This window comes from Chelonus insularis, unplaced genomic scaffold, assembly GCF_013357705.1.
Source record: "Chelonus insularis isolate UGA/USDA-ARS -01 unplaced genomic scaffold, ASM1335770v1 contig_399_pilon, whole genome shotgun sequence".
Lineage (NCBI taxonomy): Eukaryota > Metazoa > Arthropoda > Insecta > Hymenoptera > Braconidae > Chelonus > Chelonus insularis.
Genome location: NW_023276554.1, coordinates 1159359 through 1178076, shown reverse-complemented (window position 1 = coordinate 1178076; position 18718 = coordinate 1159359). Strand labels below are relative to the sequence as shown.

Sequence of the window (18718 nt, the reverse complement as noted above, 5' to 3'; positions counted from 1 at the left end):
CAAAGATCAAAAGGAAACCCTTTGAAAAATTTGACGTTTGTTTATTCGCACGCTTCTACATGTTTCATACGAAAAAAAAAAAGAAAGAATATTCGAATATCGACGAAAATATTACAAAAAATTTCTGCCTCTAAGCGAAATTTCTTTTTCAAATAATCCGAGTGTTCTTTTTGAAATATTGTTTACTTATGAATTTGCGGAACATGGAAGTACAGGTATATCAATGAGGCGGTTCGGAGTACGACAATCTATATGCAGGGTCTTAGTCTGAAGCTCACTCATGCGGCTTCGTGACACTGTCTGACCGGGGGATTATCGGCTTACTTGTGGCTACCGGTTGCTAGTTGGATTATTTCCACGCGCGAACGAGCGATAGGGGTAAACCTGTAGGACGATAGGGTAAACTTTTACCACACTTGATATCAACTATCTGTTATTGCTTACAACCACATGGATAATGAATAAAAGTCTACTGGTGTAATACATAGAAAACGCGCAGTGTACATTCAATAGAATACCAACGCAACCTACTGACTACCTTTCGCTGTTCATAATCTGACAAGTCTAGCCCAGGGGAAATTTAGCTTAGTCTAGTAAAACTGTTGTTTCATACGCTCGGGTTGCTGTACACGCGAGACGAGAACGATGGAATGAGAAGAATGAACATGAGAATAAGGAAGACGACAAGCTTGCCACAACGGAGGTAGGTTAGGTAAAAGCATTTGAGATCCACCCGAGTATATAACGCCATTAACGTTAACTCAACGACCTACGGTCGCGATGACGTTGCGGTCACAGCTACGTTCTTTTTAAATGACAATGGAGGCAAACACGGAGAAAATTTCAAAAAAAAAAATCAAATTATCCTGTGAACATTGATTAATCAATCTACACTTTGCCCATGAAAACAGCAAAAAAGCTATGGGATTACTACTCTAAGTAGAATAGAACATCGTCAAGTGTTTTAATTGAATTGACTATTTATACGATGATGAACTTTTATTCAATTATTTAATAATTTTCTTTTGGTGCTTTAATAAAAATATGAAATAAAATTATGTCTCATCATAATTGATGTTTATTTTTCACTTTCTCAAAATTAACTTTCCATTAGGGAGTTATTGTAATGGGGTCGATTTTTAAAATTCATAATTTTATCATATCTCTACGTTTTTAGATATTTAAAAGCATATTAAAAGGTTTATAAACGAATTTACGCACGTACAATTAAACGTACGTACGTATCAATAAAATCAGGTTGTTTTTATTTTCAATATCTCGAGAACTACTGGAGATATCGACTCCAGACAAATTCGATTTTAAAGAGAATACAATGACAAAGATCTAAAAGGCAATTAGACAAACTCGGCCCAGCTGTTTTTTGTTTATAACAAAAAGACTGTAAAATAAGTTGAATATAGAAGGCATTTGAAATAGATTTTACTTATTGAGTGATGAATATTGTTGAAAATTGATATCAATATCAGTACGATATGGTTGTCATCAATTTCATATGACTCTAAACAATTATTGTTTATAAAAATTCCAATTAGTTGTAAACAATTGAAAATAGTTTTGATTTATTGAATTATTATAACTATAATTCAATTCGATAAATATCAATAAAAAGTTTTTATGGATAACTTCATGTGATTAAACAATTGTATATTGTTTATAACAATAGCAATTTGTTGTCAGAAAAAAAACTGAAAGTTGAAATAATTATGAATTTCAATGAATGGGAAGTTCGTCGTCAAAGCATAAAGTAAGCCAAGATCCGGTTTTTTTCTATCAATTTACATGATTACTTTTGAAAAAAAAAATTCTTAAAAGTTTTTATATATTTATTTAAAAAGCTTTGCTTTTTTGATACTACTCTATTCTTGGACTTTTATACTTCTATTAATTGTAATTATCCAATCGCTATTAATCTTTCTGTCGTATTCAGACAGCTACATTAAGGAAAATTTTAACTCTAGCACTAATGGGTTTCACATTTTCTAAATGGAATGACAAGAAACTATTGCTTTTATTACAACATCGATTAGGAATGTTATCTTCGTTTTTGTCTTTGAAGATCTTTTTTTCACGATTTCTTCACATCAAAGCTTTCAAATAAGCATATTCAAAATATTGAGCTTTGATCAACAAAATGGATGCTCTATAGTAAAGACCAAATTAGACTGCGATTAAACATCGTTTAATGTAAATTTAATCATTACATACTTTTGATCAACATGAATAATGAAATAACATATTGATTGTGCTTGTCAACACAATCAAACAAAATTCTTTCGTCTGTCTTATAAATAAAACAATCAATATTTTCAACTATCCGTGTAAAGAAATTTCGTTCCTCAAAGATTTCTTGACGTTCCCCTCGTGAGATTATGGGGAACGTTTAGGGAACAAAATTTTTTTTTTTTTCTTTTTCATATGTTTGACCCGATTCCGCATTTCTATGCATCAAGACGAAGAGAATGAGTGGTCAAACTTGAAAATCGGACAACTTTGATTTTTCAACCCCAAAAAATGGCAAGTGGTACCCCTTTCCATTTTTTTAGGTCAAAAAATAAAGGTACTCCGATTTTGATGATTGAGGGCGCATTCTCTTCGTCTTGATGCGTAGAAATGCGGAATCCGGACACCGGTCAAGAAAATTCACTTTAACACCCTTAAAAACGGGTTACACTAAATACAAATTACGAATTATCATCCCCTTGACTTTAAACCCTTACAACTCATGAACGGACAGTCCAATAATTGATTTTGAGGACGTTTTGAAAAGCTTCGAATCTAAGCTAAACATGAATATCCATAAAAAGTTTTTACAAAATTTCTTTCACCGTTAAAATCACTAAAATATGAAAAAAAATCACATTTTTTTTTGAAGTTGCCAACTATTTTGGCAATTTTGAGGGTGAAGGAAATTTTTTAAACATTTTTTATGGATATGTATGTGAAGCTTAGATTCTGAAGTTTCCATACACATCCTTAAAATCATTATCAGATGATTTGTATGGGAGTTACAGAGTTCCAAAGTCGAAGTAGGGTCAAAAAATCGACTATTCTTCGACTGGGATCTTTATAACTCGTGAAAAAATGATTAAATGACGATTTTTAAGGGGTATTTTAAAACTTTAGAATCTAAGCTACAGATACATATCCATAAAAAACGTTTCAAAAATTTCCTTCACCCTTAAAATTGCCAAAATAGTTGGCAACTTTCCAAAAAAAGGTGATTTTTTTTCATATTTTAGTGATTTTAACGGTGAAAGAAATTTTGTAAAAACTTTTTATGGATATTCATGTTTAGCTTAGATTCGAAGCTTTTCAAAACGTCCTCAAAATCAATTATTGGACTGTCCGTTCATGAGTTGTAAGGGTTTAAAGTCAAGGGGATGATAATTCGTAATTTGTATTTAGTGTAACCCGTTTTTAAGGGTGTTAAAGTGAATTTTCTTGACCGGTGTCCGGATTCCGCATTTCTACGCATCAAGACGAAGAGAATGCGCCCTCAATCATCAAAATCGGAGTACCTTTATTTTTTGACCTAAAAAAATGGAAAGGGGTACCACTTGCCATTTTTTGGGGTTGAAAAATCAAAGTTGTCCGATTTTCAAGTTTGACCACTCATTCTCTTCGTCTCAATGCGCAGAATTGCGGAATCGGGTCAAACATATATAAAATTAATTATTTCACCCCTAAAATAGGGTAAAACGGGAACTTGCGTTAATTTCAGCATCAATTACGCCCTAATTATGGTTTTAACTATATCGACTTTTTTCCTTTCGTCGAGATCTTTCATATGAGCCCTCGATCAACCTCGTAGCATAATTAGCATAGAAGTTATGCAAATTTTCATGTCTTACAGCTTCTCGCCAATACATCACTATTTCATCAATTTCATTATATATATTGTATTAGCGAAATTTCTTCATACAAGCAATAACTGACAGAACATTATTTTAATTTTGCAGGACCGCCGGTTCAAATAAAAGCAGTGCTCGATGGTACAGCAAAATTGCCTTGTGACATCCGTCCACCTCAACCAAATGATTCAGCCATTTTGGTTGTGTGGTACAAAACGCCAGAACGATCTTCAGATATTATACCGATTTACAGGTAAGTTCATTAATGACTTTTTGCTAATAATCATCGCTCTATTGTACTGAGCTACTCAGCACGTGCTTTACTGAGCTATTTAGTACTTTACGTTGCCATTTAGACTACATACAAAGCGACTTTAACTCCAACATGATTAAGGGTGTGCTCATGATGCTATACGTGTGTAAACGCTGAAGAGTTCATATAGTTGAACACTACGATAATACTGGTGTTTCGACAGATCATAAAACGGGATAATCTCCAATAGTCTATAGCATATGGTACTATCTCTATTTATACGGTGTAAGTGATAATTAAAGGGTCTTTCGTTTGATCACTAACTTGACAAAAGGACTAGTTGATCCTTTGACAGTCTTATACAAAAGCTTGATGTAATATTGATTTCTGCTATCCAACAATGCTGGCAGTACAATCAATAACGAATTTGTGTATACAATCACAATATACTGTTGGAGTTTATTTTCAGTTTATATTGGAATTTACAAAGTTACACAATTTCTTTGAAATCAATTTTGCGTGATTGGAAGCGACTGGCTTACTCAATTTTCTAGTGTAATATTGGACCTTGTTCAATACCACTGTCCATGATAGGACGATGAAACATTGTAATAGAATTATAATCAATGTAAGAGATTATTTTTCATTTATTGAAATCATTCAAATACACTTGGTGGTAATTAAAAACATATAACAAAGTTTCAAAGAAATTTTTTTGAAATAAAAGAAATGTTTTAGTCAACAAAAGTTGATAGTTTTTGAGGTGAAAGCAATTTTATCAAAATCCAGCTGTACCCGCAGATTTATCCTTGATGCTAGTTCCTGCATGAAAAGTGATATCCTGCTATACTTGCTTTGCTGTGGGTGAATGAGTGGGTGTGTGTGTATATATAGAAACGTTAGATAAAACTAGATAAAATGGTTATGTTAAAAAGGTTGAAAAGAAATGTTCGATTCATTTAATTTAAATTGTTGAGTTCAAGCTAGAATGAGTAGACCAATGAGTGAGGCCAGAAAACGGATAGAATACTAAAACAAGAAAAAGCATGCATAAGAAAAAAAAATTATTATTCCCATTACTTAATTTTTTTTAAAAAAGGAACGATTCTTAGATAAAAATTCTATTTATTGTTTAGCTCCTTATATGTTTCTTTATTTATTTTTATGCTTCTTTGAGTCTTGGATAGTAATTTTAAAAAAAATTATCTTTAAAGAGCTTACATTTTGAAATATCATTTTCCTTCTTAGCAACGCAGTAGTATAGCATTACATGTAGTACAACATGTATATGTATATTTCAAAGAATAATGTAGAGTATTTTCAAGCCAGCAATATTTTGAATTCTTTCTCCTTCAAGATCTCACTTGTACATTGTCTTTATCCATCTTTGAAGCATGTCTATATTCTCTGAAGCATAAAGGAAGAGAAGATGAGCTTAATCCGGTAATTTCTCGGCGTACGCCACGACTTTCCGCTACACGGAAAGCCGCCGGATGCGATAGCAAGTTGAAAACGGCAGCCACATTTATCCTTTCCTCTTTTCTCTTCTCATTCTTGCATCAACATCACTCTACATATTATCGTTACCAATACCAAGTGGAAGCTCATTCTGACATTCCAGTTTATATCATACGTAAATAAATTGACGTTCAAGTTTGCACTAATGACGAAGTAATTTATTGTGTGTCACACATACCTGTATTTATTTGACGTTAGTACAAGGGATATGTGACATGTCATAAACAAACGCATCGTCAAGAGGATATATTCAACAACTTTTGGGATAGTTCCCATGGTAAATAATATTACAGCACCCACAGTAGTTGCCAACGAACTGCACCGTCTTCTCTTTATTCTCATCCTTGTTCTACGTTTACTAATACGCTTGGTTTCACAGGAGTGTAGATATTCGTTGTGTCTAAAAGTCATGAATATTCACTAACTACCTCCGGGAAATCGGACTAGTGAAACAATAAAAACTTGTAGACTCAAGCCAACGTGGATTATCCACATCCGTTTTACTCGTATGCTCTTGAATTTTTTTTCTGCCTTTTTATGTCTATTTTTTACAATACTTCAGTCTTCAATGACCATTCTAATTACATTCCCTTTTCTCGTGTACTTTGTTGTCATGTGTATACCAGCCAAATGTGCAATAAATGAGCCAAACGACCCTCGTTAGAGTTTTGGACAATCTTTACAACACATAATTAATTAGTCGGAAAGTTTAGGGGAGGAAACAATTGTTCGTTTTTCTAGAGAATTGAATTCATTCATTTTAGAGAGAAATATCGTGGAATATTTTTAATATTGAAAAGACTCATTAAAGAAATTGAATAAAGTATCTTTTTAAAGATATTTATGTTACATTTTTTATTTTATTTATTTATTTACTTATTTTAGTTTACTCATTCGTATCTTGTATTTAATGAGAAGAAAATTGATCAACATAAAGAAAATGCTGACCTTAAATAAATCATTTAATTAAACCTTTTGAAATAGGGTTGGTTTCTCTAAACGTCACTCTCAATTTAAACCTAAAAAAAAAGTTTTTGTGAGAGGTTCCATTTTCTTGTTTCTAAAATAAACATATTTTTTTTTTCATCATTATAAAAAAGCTCCTACGACTTTTTTTTTACTAAACTCTTTTTTTCTCTTTCATAACTACTCATTCAAATTTATAAAAAGCACTTATTATCGTTTGAAACAATGCCTACTTCAATCGCTGGGAAAAATAGAATGTCTTTATTCAAACAATATTCCAATTAATGACTGAAAAGAAAATCAACAAAAAAAATTTGTCGCGTTATCACCAGCTTTATTAACGTCTAAACTAGGCGCTTTCATATATCTCTAATTGTCAAGGGATAGAGATTTAGAAATCAATGCACGTTGAATTGCAATGCAGGTTACTTTGTCCTCGGTTCTTTCTATTCGTCTCCTTTGTGCCAAGTAATCAGCGAGCAACGTGGTACACTGATTTTCTGTAGTACTGTGCTGGTTGTTAACAATTTACCACTTTCTTTCCTCTCACTACCGTAGACTACTACAGGTAACAACGACGACGAGAACGTTGAGGTCACGCAGACGCTGTTAAATAAATTATCCAGTTTCTAATTACGCGAAAAACAGTGCAGACCTGGTCCCAGATGAGAGTCAACGGCTCCGGTTCTCTGCTTGTACAGCCACAAGGGAGTAAAAGAAGGGTGACGGGAACAAAAATAAAAAGAAAGAAAAAAAAAAGAAAATACTGTAAAGTTTACGGTGCTTTTCATTCTGGACTTTCTATTCGTATTTTTCTACTCGTCCACTGCATGTTTTTTCTTCATTGTCTGAATAAGACAAATATTGCCAACCTCACGGCTACTTTTTTCCCCCGACGTTTAGGATTTAGATGATTTTTTAGTCTATTTATCTTAATGTTCCTGTTATAAATTGATCTTTTTTCCTAATAACATGATACTTGCTTTTTCTTCCATCTGAATAAATCATGTGCCATTTTAAATGAGTACATTCAACTATCTTCTCTCGAAGTACGAGAGATAATACACTGGTCCTTACCTTCTACGCCCTGTGTTTCCCTCATAATGAATACGATACGTCTTCATTTAACTGCTTGTTTCGTGGTATCATCCGGGACACCGGTCGGCCGGATATAATGGTGAGCAACCCATCCGGGTTTTATATGTATATGTATATAGAAATACTCCTTTAGGACAACGCTGCTGGCACAGTTCAGCTAACTGAGAGTACATCTGCAAGTTCTGGTGGTTGTAAATGCGAAGTGAGGATAATGTTCTTACCACTACAACACTCCATTCTGAATTGTATCCATTTTTGCCCTTTTTCTCGTTTCGAGGCAAAGAAAATTACCCTAAAACTATGAAACTATTTTATATGCACATATCTTAGACTACAAGAAGTTATAGTTTTGTTGAAAAAAATTAGATTTATTATTATTTTAATTCCTTTCTTTAAGTTTGAAAAAAATTTCTTTCATTTAATTGATTACTTTATTTTTAAACCTACGGTCTGACTGAAATCTTATAATTTCACTTTCCCCTAAAACTGATGAATTAATAATTGTTTCCATTATCTAATAATTTGTTATAATTATTTAAGTATGATTAAGTTAATTATCCTTTATTCATTAAATTGAATGAAAAGGTAATTTTTGATTTATCATGACCTGACGTCATCTAATATTTTATTATATTTTCTTGGAGAAATAACATTTAATGAGCCAATAAAAATCCACCATAGTAACAAAACATAACATGATATAAATAAGTTTCTGAGAACAAATAAAATCTCATCAACGCTAATCAAGGGCTTTTTATATAATGAAAGGGGTATTTTGCATGTCAATGCCTTATTATTGTTCTTTTACTCCGAAAATTGAAAATTATAGTCTCATAAATACGTAATTTTTCATAACAAATATATTTTTTTATTTTACATTCTAAAGTGCACTTTAATTTAAGTTTATATTTCAAATAAAAATACTCAATTTAAATAATGATAAAAAAAAAAATTTTCTTTCCACCACCTATCATCAATATAAACATAATAATATATAATGTCCACTTTTTGTGTGATAAAAAAAATAGCAACGTGGATTTAATTACAACGGAAACGCAAGTGAAATGTAAATCTGACATAGAAATCAGGTACCTCAGATCTGTGAATATATTTACAAAAACTACAATTCTTGCATATAAGTAAAAAAAAAAAAAGTTGATGCAGACAGAAATTATTGAGCGTTGTGAGTAAAAATGTCACGTTTCTTTACGTCGATAGCCAAACATTATTTTAATGACTTTTCATGCAAGAGTGTTATATCGATAGCTATTACATGCAACTCCATCAGCATGCTTCGGTGATAATATAATACACCATGCTTATTATCAATTTATTGCGCATGGGCGCTTGATGCCATAAATGCTTGCTTTCATATTCATGCGCGTATATCTTACATCAATCATTCTACTGAGAAGAAGTCGGTGAGTTATCGTATATAACTCTGGAACGATCGTCGACGATCAATGCAGCCAAGATGAGGCTGTAGACTGAACTTGACGGGAAATTGCAATGAGAGAGAAAGACTATAAGGAAAAGAAGGATAGACTAGGTTGATATATATCTATATATCTATATGTATAGAATGATAGAGAGAAGCTGGAGTTACATGATTTTGGTTGCACGTACTGAAGAGTTAATTGGAGCGCGAGAAAGCCAGTTCCGGTCGAAGAGTCTGGGTCATCGAATTTACCGCCCGGTAAATTTTTGTACTTATACACATCGACGTCTCTCGCGAGTAACTCACAATCGAGTGCGCGTCGTGGGTAAAGAAAAAGAAACAAATAGTAAAAAAGACATAAATGTACGAGATTCATTTCAGTCTTGGTAGTTGGGACGGTTCGAAATATGTACACAGCTCGACGAACCAAATCAAACGAAATGGAAACTTCAACCTCTTTTTCGCTCATCTATTTTCGTGTATAGTCAATCGAACCACATTTCCAACCACCGAATGTTTCTTTCATCTCTCTGATTCTTGTTCATTTTCACCTCTTTCTCTTTTTCACCTTTTTCCTTTAAATTTCTCCTCTTGTACTACTGATGATACTTGCCTTTATCTAACAACTCTAGTACATACAGGTGTATTTATAGATGTATAGGTACATAGTTTTTAGCTTTATCATTAGGAGAATATAAAAGCTATTCTTTAACCAATGAAAACTTGAAAAAGTTTTTTAATACAAGTTTTTAATAGGACTTTATTTTTAATAAAACGACCAAATTCATCGTTTCTTGTCACGATATTACACTAGAAAATTCACAGTAGTTCTTCGTAAATTGTTTGTCGATTTCCAAGTTCAATCAAAGAGACCATTTAAATGTTATCGTAGTAAATTTTATAGGATTTATGTTTCAAGTCTTTATAAACTATTATAACGAGGTCAATTATACGTTTCAGTAATCAAGTTACATTTATTTTTTTTCTCTCTTTCAATTTATATCTATCTTTTAGTTTTTTAAAACAGAGAAAAGATTCTTCGCCAATCGTCTTTATTAACTCAGTCAATTTTAGAAATCTTTCTTAAACATAAAATTAAGCTTACGATTTTCATTTTTGTGTATGTTCAATTCCTGCAGAAATGTTTGTACATTAGATTGCGCATAATCGGATATTGGCTTCCAATAATATCAATAATTACAGTAATTATAACAATAATAATCATAAATTGAAAATTGCGATACCATGTACCTAATTATTGGATCATTTTATTTTTCATTAAAAAAAAAAAAACGAAGAGAACAAAAAAGTTAATTGAAATAAATGGTTTTATTACAATAAATGTAGCTCTTTATGTCGTGTGAAAAAAATTTATATTTTAATACATAACGTCAATGTTAAAATAAAGTTATTAATTGCGCTAATGTTTTTCATAATTAATCTGCCAATATTTTCCAGTAGCCATTTCACTCCTTGTCAGATGAGATAAAGAATCTATTAAAGTTTTTTTTAAATACCTTTCACAAATTGAAAAGTTAAAAACTGCATTTCTGTATAATATATACTGGCAATCTTTATTCTTGAAGAAAGAATATTTTTTATATTAACTATTATTACATATGAGAAGGACATTTATATGTTAATACGATGGCCCTTTATCTCACTTACTTGCTTTATTTCCATAGAACATATCTCACTTGTTCTCTAGAATCACAAATTCTCGAAGAACTTAATCACAAACCTGCTCTCCAACTCCTGAGAGAATATGGTAGGGATCAAGGTAGTTTACACGTCCCAGTGAATCTCGGGATCGTCGTGTTAATCTACGATGAAATGTTCCCTAGCAGGGTGTAATTTTAATTGAAATGAAAATTTTTTTATTATTATTTGTTGAAACTTGGGTTATAAATATGCTTAATTCAATTATTGAGTTAATGACATAACTTTGATGTATGAATAGAATATTATTATGATAAACCCTCAACTGACAAGTGGAAAATTCTAGAATAATTGAAGTTGCTGTGGACAATGAAACTTGTTATAAAATTCAAAAAAACGATTAAAAAACATGTTATAATATGAAACAGTCTCTAATGCTCTTAATTGAAAAGTTTGCAACAGTTTCATTACATAGAAAAATTTATTTTCCAGTCGACAACCTGATGAGGGTGCGATTATGTAGTTTATTCAAAGTAGTATACACTAAAAGAGAATATTTCTTCAGAAAAAAATGAACATCTAAAGCTGTAAAAAGAATTAATTTCATTTTTTGTGCCTTCTTGTTTCTCTTTGTCGCTTTACGACTTGTGAAGTAATTACAGTCAAGTAATTATTTGGCGCTACCAACCGTTCCTATATATACTAAAGCAGTTGAAATCGATCCAAATGAAATGGAACGACTTTACACGACATAAAGAAAAGAAAAAAGGAAATAAGAAAGTAAAATAAAAAAATATAAAAAGAAAGACGAGATAAACTTACGAGGTCGTTTGTTGACTTTTTTTTATTCCTCTTCATTTCTCTTGCCTTCCGGTTTTCTTTATTTCTCCATACTTCTCTTTCTCTCTTCTCAACATATACACCAAAACGATTCGTGAGAGGCGACAGCTCGAGGAAGTGACTTCGTCTATATTGAGCGTGCAACACTCTAGATGTTGAGCAACGGTGCGAGAAGGTATGAATAATGTAGGCAACAGAGAAACTAAAATAGAGAAAGAAAGAAAAGACGTGTGCAAGAGTTTGCCGCATTGTTGGGTTATTGGCGAGGGTGAGCACATGAGCGGCGCGCGAGAAAGTAAACGCGCAAGGTGAGTGGAAAATGAGAAGAGTACATGGTGGAAAACGTGCGAAGGAGATGGAGTGGAATAATATAGAGGAATAAGAAATGAAGTTGCAAATGAGCGACTTTACATTACTACTTGATAGCAAACGTTATATACCAAGTAGTATACTAAACCATTACTTTATTGCTCTTTATTTTCTCCATTTTGTTATTTGTATTTCATGTGGAAAAATCTACCCCAACAAGTATTGTATTGATGTAAAGTAAGTTTTGAAAAGCATATCAAGAACCAGTTATCAAATCAAAGAAAAAATTTGAAATACGATTGAATAGAATTTAAAAGCATAATCTAAATTCAAAATGAAAGCAAAGTAAATGTTGCCAAGCTGAACTGTTTCTCTGATAGATTATTTTCAGATACTTTTAAAAGCACTAGAACTTCTTTGATGCAAAGTAAAATTCTTGAAAACCTAGTTAACAAACTGTTACATGCTGCATTAATATTCAGCTACTCTCTTAAAACTGACAAGAAAATGCTAAATTAGTGAATTACCAGTGGTCCTTCAGCTCGCGGAATCTTCAGCCTTTCAAAGTGACACCGACATCGACGACAATATTCCAACCGGGATGACAATGACAATACATAAGCAGCTTGAAATTAATTACGACGATAAAGAGGAAGAGTAGATGAGGAAACGGAGATGGTCTAAGTTGTCAAGAGCTTCAGCATCAATGTAGAAGCCGTAGTCTAACTTAGCTAACGAGTGTGCCGCTGCTGAGAGGATATAGGTGTTGAAGTAAATATGATCCGGAAATGCAAAGTAACTTGAGCAGGCCAGTAATAAGGATCGGAGAGAGCTAACACTCTTGATGATGTCTGTCTTCCCCAGCATATAAGTCAAGTGCTCTTATTAATGCTGCCTATTGTGATTATTCCATTATTTGTACACAGAAATAGATGCTAAATGATACTAAGTCATTATCAGCTTGCTGTGAACAACGGTCGAAATGCAAATTAGTCTTAAATTTTGGTCGTTAACGGCAGACGTTTCGACGCGTTCTTATGCTCTTGGATGCATCGCCTTGTGTTTTCTGTTCCACCCTCGCGTCATCCTAGTCTATGCGCTCTTGCGCTACTATAGAACCGTCGGAACAAGCTGTCCTATCTATAGATACCACCAGCGAGTATTTAATGAATATGCAAATCTTTGCCTCGACTCGCCACACAGTTTCGAGCGAGAGCAAGACCAAGTGCGAGCTAGAGTGTGGGATATGCCAGTGGCTTGGGGGAGGGAGTGGTGCGAGAAACTCTCCAACTGCTGGAATATATTTCGGTCTTTGTCGTGAGTTGGCTATGAACACTGTAGGAATTGGAACTCTCGCATGGGCTAATAGGTTAAGAGGGCCAGAGAAAATCCGTGGAAGATAGTCTACGGAAATGAACGAACAAGTAAAGGTGAAAAACAGAGAGAAGAGCTTATTCTACACCTACAGCTTAGAGGTTCTGTAGTCTCTTTCACTGAAATCGATATATATGGTCATCTAGTTCCCTCTAACTCCCAATTGTCCCGTCTCATTCCGTTTCGAGGACTGCTTTTGGTCTGAAAACGAGACAGAGAGCAGTTGGAGTGGTAAATTAATTGAAAATCGTAGATGTATACCTGGTAAAAACGTCGATCGTCTGGAAATCACCTCTTAGGGAATCTTGATAGTATTCCCAAGCTTCTCACTTCTTCTTTTTACCCTGAATCTCAACGATCTCTCAAGGGTGTTGAGATTTCCTTATTGCGAGTAAAAAACATTTCACTCAAATTTTTTTATCACTACAAATTGCGATTTCTTGTTCCTTTCATATATCTGGCATCAACCTCTTTCTTTATTCGCTCTTTTAAAAGCTCAAATCAATTTATATCATGACATCTATCGAACTTCCACTTCCTTTATTAAAATTAATGTTTAAGAGTTTGTGTTAGAGTGCTACACTCGTTACCTGCGGCACGTAGTCCATACAATTCAGATTGGATTGCTCCTGCCGGTGAGATCTAAATGCCGAGAACATATCCCCACCGGTAATTGAAAATCGTGGCTGTGGCAAGCGATGTTAAAGGTAGAGTACTGAGAGGCAGCAACCCCTCAGCATGAACCGAATTCAGTTGGTTCCCGAACGGAAAGCCTCACTCTCTATGTGAGTCTATACTCTCTATATACTGTACGTTGATCGCGACCTCTTGAATTCTATCCTCTATCCCGTTCTCTCTCTCTCACTCTCTCGTGCTTTCGATTGATCCGGTATTTCATAGCAGTGTGAATTCAAATACTGAACATGGCCCAAATGCTCCTGTTGGTTCCGTCGGGAATCATCAACGGAGAGTTGACTTGAATCCTATGAATACTATTATTCCCTAGTATACTCAATGATTACATTTGCTTTGATCACCTCTCAAGGCTTCCATGCACCGTAAGAAAATTATACCTCCATGGAGACATTTCGATGCTTGATGGAGAAGTGTGAGATAAAAATGATGCAGAATTGTTTGTACTGTTTTTAATCTGGTGAGTTTGAAATAACATGTTAAGAAGATTAGTGTATGAAAGTAAAAAAATTTTTTAATAAAACAGAGCTTTTTAAAAAAATTCTTAAATTTCAAAGTTAAGAATAAAACATTTTTTAATTTTAATATTCAAGAATTATTTTTAATAAAAAAACCCTTTCTTTATCATTATAAATTAAAATCAGTTTTTTGTAGTATTTGAATTAAATACCTAAGCTTCAAAAACCTTTTTTTCTTTATATATATATATATATTTAATAAAATTAATTTTTAAAAAATAATGATTTCATTTATTGTCAGAATTTAAATAATTTTTCATTCTGAAAGAAACAAATAATTTCATGTAAACAGAATTTATTCAAGCCGAAAAATATTTCCTCTACATTACTCCAAGAGGATGTAAACTCTCTCATTTTTTTTTACTCGTTCGTTTGTGTAATTATAGTGGAATTTTTTTAAAATCACATCACCACGTTAAATAAAAGAGTAAAAAATTAAGTTGTTCTAGTTGTCCGATTTCTGGTTTCCGACGTTTGACCCAACAACGATTGTTCTACTTAAGAGACTAAGGAGAAAACCGTGCATTACGGCTTCCGACATTATGTCTTTTCGAGTACCAAGACTAGTAATGGCTACGATTGTCGAGTACTCGCCAGCATTAATATTCCGATTTCGTATTCCGATGCCAGCTTGTCGAGTACAGGACTGACTAAGTAATCGCCGAATGGCGTGTGCTACTATATTTTCTGCGAAATGACTTCGTGTCTAGGTTTCTTGCGTCTCTTTTAATTCGGATGGCTACACGGTATGTACATATGTGGATATAAAACATTAATATCCACTTAAAAAAAAAATGCTCCGGTAAAAAAGAAAAAGAGATAATGGGATCATGAATAAAGTAGTAAATAGAGTATAGGCCTTTCAAGTGTCTATTTAAAGTTGGTTAATAAAGCATATTAGCCCAGAATGCAAGGCAAGCATAATCAACACGCTACATCACCAGGTCTAAGACTGGAAATCGCATAGCAAACAGGGACGGTTTTCTTCCAATGTTACCGGAACCACATTGAGTATTTAGATGCACGATAAAATTTCACACGTTCGTAACAGAACACCCTGGCATTCCGGCAAGTTGAGAACTCTTGGAACATTACACAAACGATGGGAAAGAGGAAGTAAAGGAAAATGGTGGTGTAGAAGCGCGTCATAGGTTACGTCTAGATAGATATATACAATGAACTTACGACGTTTTGAAGCAGACATTCACAAACAGCTTGCATTTACCAAAGCATTTCCTCGTGGTGACGTTGAGATATCTAGAAATTCCACATAGTTGTTTCCTCAATGGAATTTCAATATTATAGGCACTTATTTAGCATTCCACAAATATCACAACAGTAATTTGTCATAAATTCAATAAGCTTCTTTTATAGTTCAGTTGGATGAACGTTATCCAATAACTCTTCCGCGATATCATCAACTATTTATTAGCTATACATACTAATGTGAGAGAAGGAGTGAGGGTGGAATGACATAGGATCACACTAGAAAGGCATCGTGCTCATGATGGTGGAACGTTGATTACTCGTCACTACCGGTATTCCGGTAAATTCGATGCCAGCAAATGTTCACAAACTGTGGAACGTTGTTTCTGGGACGATAGGAGTAGAGAGTGAATTCGTACAACGTGAATACGAGAGAACACACGTTGTATGTACCTATAACTATATGGACGAATGCGTGTTGTTCGTGGACCGGTCCACCATGTAGACATGACCAGACATTGCGCGACAGATAGTGTAATCCAAATTCACGGATGTGAGAATCAACGGACCTTTGATATTTCCATATTATATACGTTTATAATTTAACTTCCAAGTTGTCATTCGATGTTCATAATTATACCATAATTCATCATCCCCATTACTTTCTGGCTGTTAGAAGATTATGATTGTAATTCATTAAATGGTGCATTAGTTTGTAAATACATTTCATCAATAACATCAAACCCTTTGATTTACATTGATTCGACCAAATATTTATTTGAAATAATCTCAAATTATTTAATCATTATCAATAAATTTATGTTGAAAGATTTTTAATTAATTAGAGTTAAATAAATACGCTTCTTTATGTTTATTCACGAAAAATATCAACTAAAGTTGTTTTAGAATCCATTGAATATATTAAAAATTTTTTTTGTCCACATTTTAGTACACTTTACTTTGTAAATGATTAATTTGAAATATATTCTAAAATACTGCTGTCATTCTGAAAAAATTCTCCACCACCAATCATCGAGATTTTCAATTTTCACTTCGACTTTAATATATTATTTACTGAATTCTCAATTGTAAATCTTGGATATTACATTTTCAAAAATAGTTGAACTGATGAATAAATGAATTAGTCACAAGGATGTTATCACTCAAGTTGTATATATATTTAGAAGAAATTGAAAAGCTTGTTGAGAAGATAATTTTAACTGTTTGCATTGCCTGTCAAATAATAGCGAATGCCAGTTATTTGATACAATTTATTATTTGTTTCAGTTATGACATGAGAAGTAAGCGGACGGATAAAGCAACACATTGGAAAGATAAAAACTACTTTAATGAAAGAGCTCACTTTGTCATAACTGTCGAGCCTGCAACTCTTAATATCCGACGAGTGGAAGAAAAGGATGAGGGAGAATATCTTTGTAGGGTTGACTTTATTGGAAGTCCAACGAGAAATTCTAAAATTCATCTCTCTGTGATTAGTAAGTTAACACTTTCATTTATTTTTGTTTTATGATATTTTAAAAAGCTTTTATTCGATGGAATTTAATATTTTTTCACCCGGACGAGTTGTTATTTGAATCTTATCGATATCATATTTCCCACTAGTATTTGCGGCATATATTGGTTAATTTTTTGCTTGTATGAAGAAACTAATGAAAGCAAGAAATACATTTAAACTCGTAGTTTTCAACTTTTTCTCTTTCATGTTGTTATAAAACGTTTTTTCAATAAAACTTTTCAAACAAAATTCGGTCATACTTTTATATAACTGATTTTAAATTATTTCTAATAATTATCAAAATTTTTAATCAACGGAAATGAAATTTAAAATATAATACTTTGCACTCTAAGAATTTTTCAAATGGTTTAAAATGTAATAACGATTTTCCATTTTTGACTTGTAAAAAATTATATTGTGCATGTCTATTGATAATAATAATAGTGAATATATATTTTTTATAATCTGTTGCATAATTATAATGCTAGATGTATCGATCAATACAAAAAATACTCTTAAAATATGAAATCTGATAAATAGATTAATCTAAAAAATGATAATGAAAGTAAAATGTTGAATGCATTATATATAGTAGTAATTTATGCTTTTGGCATATGGATAGCTGCATGCGAGTGACACTTTTATATCGAATATTCAAACATCGGACACGAAAATAATTCGATAACTTCAAAGCATGTAGTACAGAAGAACGGGTCGTATGAATTAAGCCAATTATCTGAATATTTCTGTACACTCTGGTTATTTACTCAATCCATCGCTCTAAAGTCTCTTTTTACAGAGTTGATATTTTCATGAAAGCAGATAATGATAATTTATTTATGTGATTAAAACAAATATGACATTTGAAGTTGATTGGTTGTTATAGGTTAGCCATGGTGATCACACTGACTTTTAAAGTGATTGTAATATACACCAACACACCTTCATCTCTGACTCGAGGGAAATTATATGATGTAGTCTCACCCTTCGATTCTTCCTCTTTCTCTCTGTTTTACTCCCTATGATCCGTGAACATTTCCTGCGGTTTCCGATTCAACGAGCTATCGATTATACCTACATCTACAAACACCTATAGCCAACTGCGCTCTCGCTTCGAGTTTATCGAGTAAACGTCTCGCATGATTATTTTGTGCGTTCCACAAATTCTAATCAACGTCATGAACCAACGAAGAATTCCCTGGTTCAGAAATAGTGTTTAATGAAAAAAAAAGCAAGAAATAGCATGAGCTGTATTGAATGTGTCATGAATTATATTCTGATGCAATCTTCGATATACGTTTTCGAGCAAACTTCGAAAAATACGAAGAAAAAAGGGGCAAAATAAAGAAGTGAAATGAACAACGATTGGCAAAGTTATAAATCAAAATCTCTATCATGAAATATGACAGGGTTGACGGTTAGTATTCGTGCACTAACTTTTCCACATACAGGTGTTCG

The 18718-nt window shown here is 32.9% G+C and overlaps 1 protein-coding gene across 4 annotated transcripts in view; it reads left to right on the top strand.

Annotated features, from left to right (window-relative positions):
* Positions 1–18718, top strand: part of LOC118068201 (nephrin-like) — a 177071-nt gene that overhangs the window by 141031 nt on the left and 17322 nt on the right. For all 4 annotated transcript variants that reach the window (XM_035085422.1, XM_035085423.1, XM_035085424.1 and 1 more), the window contains 2 exons: positions 3981–4125; positions 17032–17240. In XM_035085422.1, the coding sequence (XP_034941313.1) occupies positions 3981–4125; positions 17032–17240 (354 nt within the window). The remainder of the gene's footprint in view (positions 1–3980; positions 4126–17031; positions 17241–18718) is intronic.